Source organism: Arachis ipaensis, chromosome B03, assembly GCF_000816755.2.
Source record: "Arachis ipaensis cultivar K30076 chromosome B03, Araip1.1, whole genome shotgun sequence".
Classification (NCBI taxonomy): Eukaryota; Viridiplantae; Streptophyta; class Magnoliopsida; order Fabales; family Fabaceae; genus Arachis; species Arachis ipaensis.
In genome coordinates this window covers 7,378,861-7,381,023 of record NC_029787.2, presented here as the reverse complement: position 1 = coordinate 7,381,023, position 2,163 = coordinate 7,378,861, and the positions used below count along the sequence as shown (strand labels likewise).

At 36.3% G+C, this 2,163-nt stretch overlaps 1 protein-coding gene across 1 annotated transcript; it reads right to left on the bottom strand.

The window, feature by feature from the left end:
* On the bottom strand, positions 1,063-1,368 carry LOC110269347. The gene has a single exon (XM_021117130.1). The coding sequence runs from the start codon at positions 1,366-1,368 to the stop codon at positions 1,063-1,065; it is 306 nt and encodes a 101-aa protein (XP_020972789.1).

Sequence of the window (2,163 nt, the reverse complement as noted above, 5' to 3'; positions counted from 1 at the left end):
ATTATGAAATGATACTCTAGCATGCTTTCCAACAAAACAATGAGTACAAGTATTTAAAATTGTACCTTTCACGAGAAGTGAGTGCTTCTTGGCTAAGACGCTTAGTCCTTTCTCGCTCAAGTGATCAAGACGTATATGCCACAAATCAGAAGAGGAATCATCAGCTACATTCACCTCTTCTTTGCACAACTTTGCTTGTAACCGGTAGAGAGTAGTGAGACTATTGTCTTCTCTAGCAATAATGAGAGCCCATTTGGTAATCTTGCATTTTCTACTACCAAAGGAAGTGCAATATCCCTCTTGATCCAATGCCTTCACTGAAATAAGATTGAACTGCATATCTGGCGCATGTCTAACATTCTTCAACTGCAACTTGCATCCCATGTTGGTTTCAAGCCACATATCACCCATACCAATGATATCACACACTCCTTTATCTCCCAATTTGATTTTAGCAAAATTTTCAGCAATATAAGAAGTGAAAAATTCACGCCTCAGAGTGACATGACATGAGGCACCAGAGTCCATAATCCAAGTGGAATCATCACAGACAAGATTCACATAATTTTCATCATATGTGATAAGAACATCTTCATAAACAATAGCACCAGTTTCTTTATCACTATGTTTACCTTTCTCTTCGTTTCTTCTCCTTGATTGTTCTCTTTTCAAGAACCTACAATACCTCTTGATATGCCCCCGCTTGCCACAATGGTGACAAATAAACTCCTTTCTTGGCTTGTACTTTCCTCTTGACTTGCTTCGACTCTCTGACTTGTCAGAACTGTGAGATTTTCTACTTTGACTTCTCTCCCGTGACTCTGAAACAAGTGCTTCTGATTGGGAGGAAGCATTAATCAAATCTTGCTCTCTTCTTCTGACTTCTTCATTCAACATGCTCTCTTTAACCATTGCTAATGTCAACTTTCCTTTTGGAGCTGAGTTAGTCAGTGTTACAACCAGAACTTCCCAACTATCAGGCAAAGAGCTCAACAACAACAACAAGGCTTGCAACTCATCATTTAAAGTAATTTCATTATTTGTCAGTTAGTTTACCGTCTCCTAAAAAATGTTCAAGTGCCCCGACATCGATTTACCTTCAATATACTTCATATTGCCAAGTTTTCTAATCAAGAATGCTTTGTTTTGCACATTCTTTCTCTCATATAACTCCTTCAATTTCTTCCACATCTTCTTGGCATTCGTTTCAGTGTCAACATGTGGATACACGCTACGATCAAGCCATTGCCCAATCAAAGCAACTGCCTTCCGATTCAGCTTCTTCCATTCAGCATCGTATTTGGTATTTTTGTATTTACCCCCCTCCATATGATCATACAAGTCCTTGCTATACAACATATCTTCCATGAAGGTCTTCTAAATCAAGTAATTTTGGGAATTCAATTTGACCATATTTGGTTCATGAGTATTTTCTTCTATTTAATCAACACAGAGATAAACAACCAGAGCTCTAGATACCACTTTGTTGGAAAAACTCAACAAAGGTTCAAACAAGAACCTGTTTAACAGCTGAAGCACCAAAAATATTTTTTTCACAACTTGTGCGATTAAATAGGCAATACCAAAGATACTCCAAGCAGTAAATATAATGGCAGAAATTAAATAACCAGACACCAGAATTTTAACGTAGGAAAATTTCCAAAAAAGAGGAACAAAAAACCCACGAGACCTAGTCCAAAAAAATTTTCTACTATCAGAATAATAGGTACACAATCAGTCTTTCTAGTAGCACTAGGGCATCTCAACAATCAACAAAATACATCATCAAAACTGATGTAATCAACATAAATCCTTCACAAAGTGGGTATCTCAGATCAGACAAAAGAGAAGGCAATACAACTAGCAAGTTATATCCTAATATTCATCTTTATATCAGAAATAACATACTAAAATTTCATAAAAAATAAAGCAAATTTACCAATTTAATCAGATAAAAAATGACCTTGTCATTTTTCTCCAATTTCTTCTTCTCCCTCACGCCGAAGTTCTGCTTCCTTTTCTCTCATTCAAAAATGAATGAGGCTTGACATTCTCTCTCTCCCTCTCTCGGTGGCTTAAAGCCACTTTCTTTTATTTTATTTATTTATTTATTGTTTTAAAAATTGTGTGGCCCAACTTGAGGTTGAAGACCTACTAACACAA

Excerpts from the sequence above, each read along its gene's own strand:
- LOC110269347 (XM_021117130.1), bottom strand. The coding sequence starts at position 1,368 with ATGGAAGATATGTTGTATAGCAAGGACTTGTATGATCATATGGAGGGG.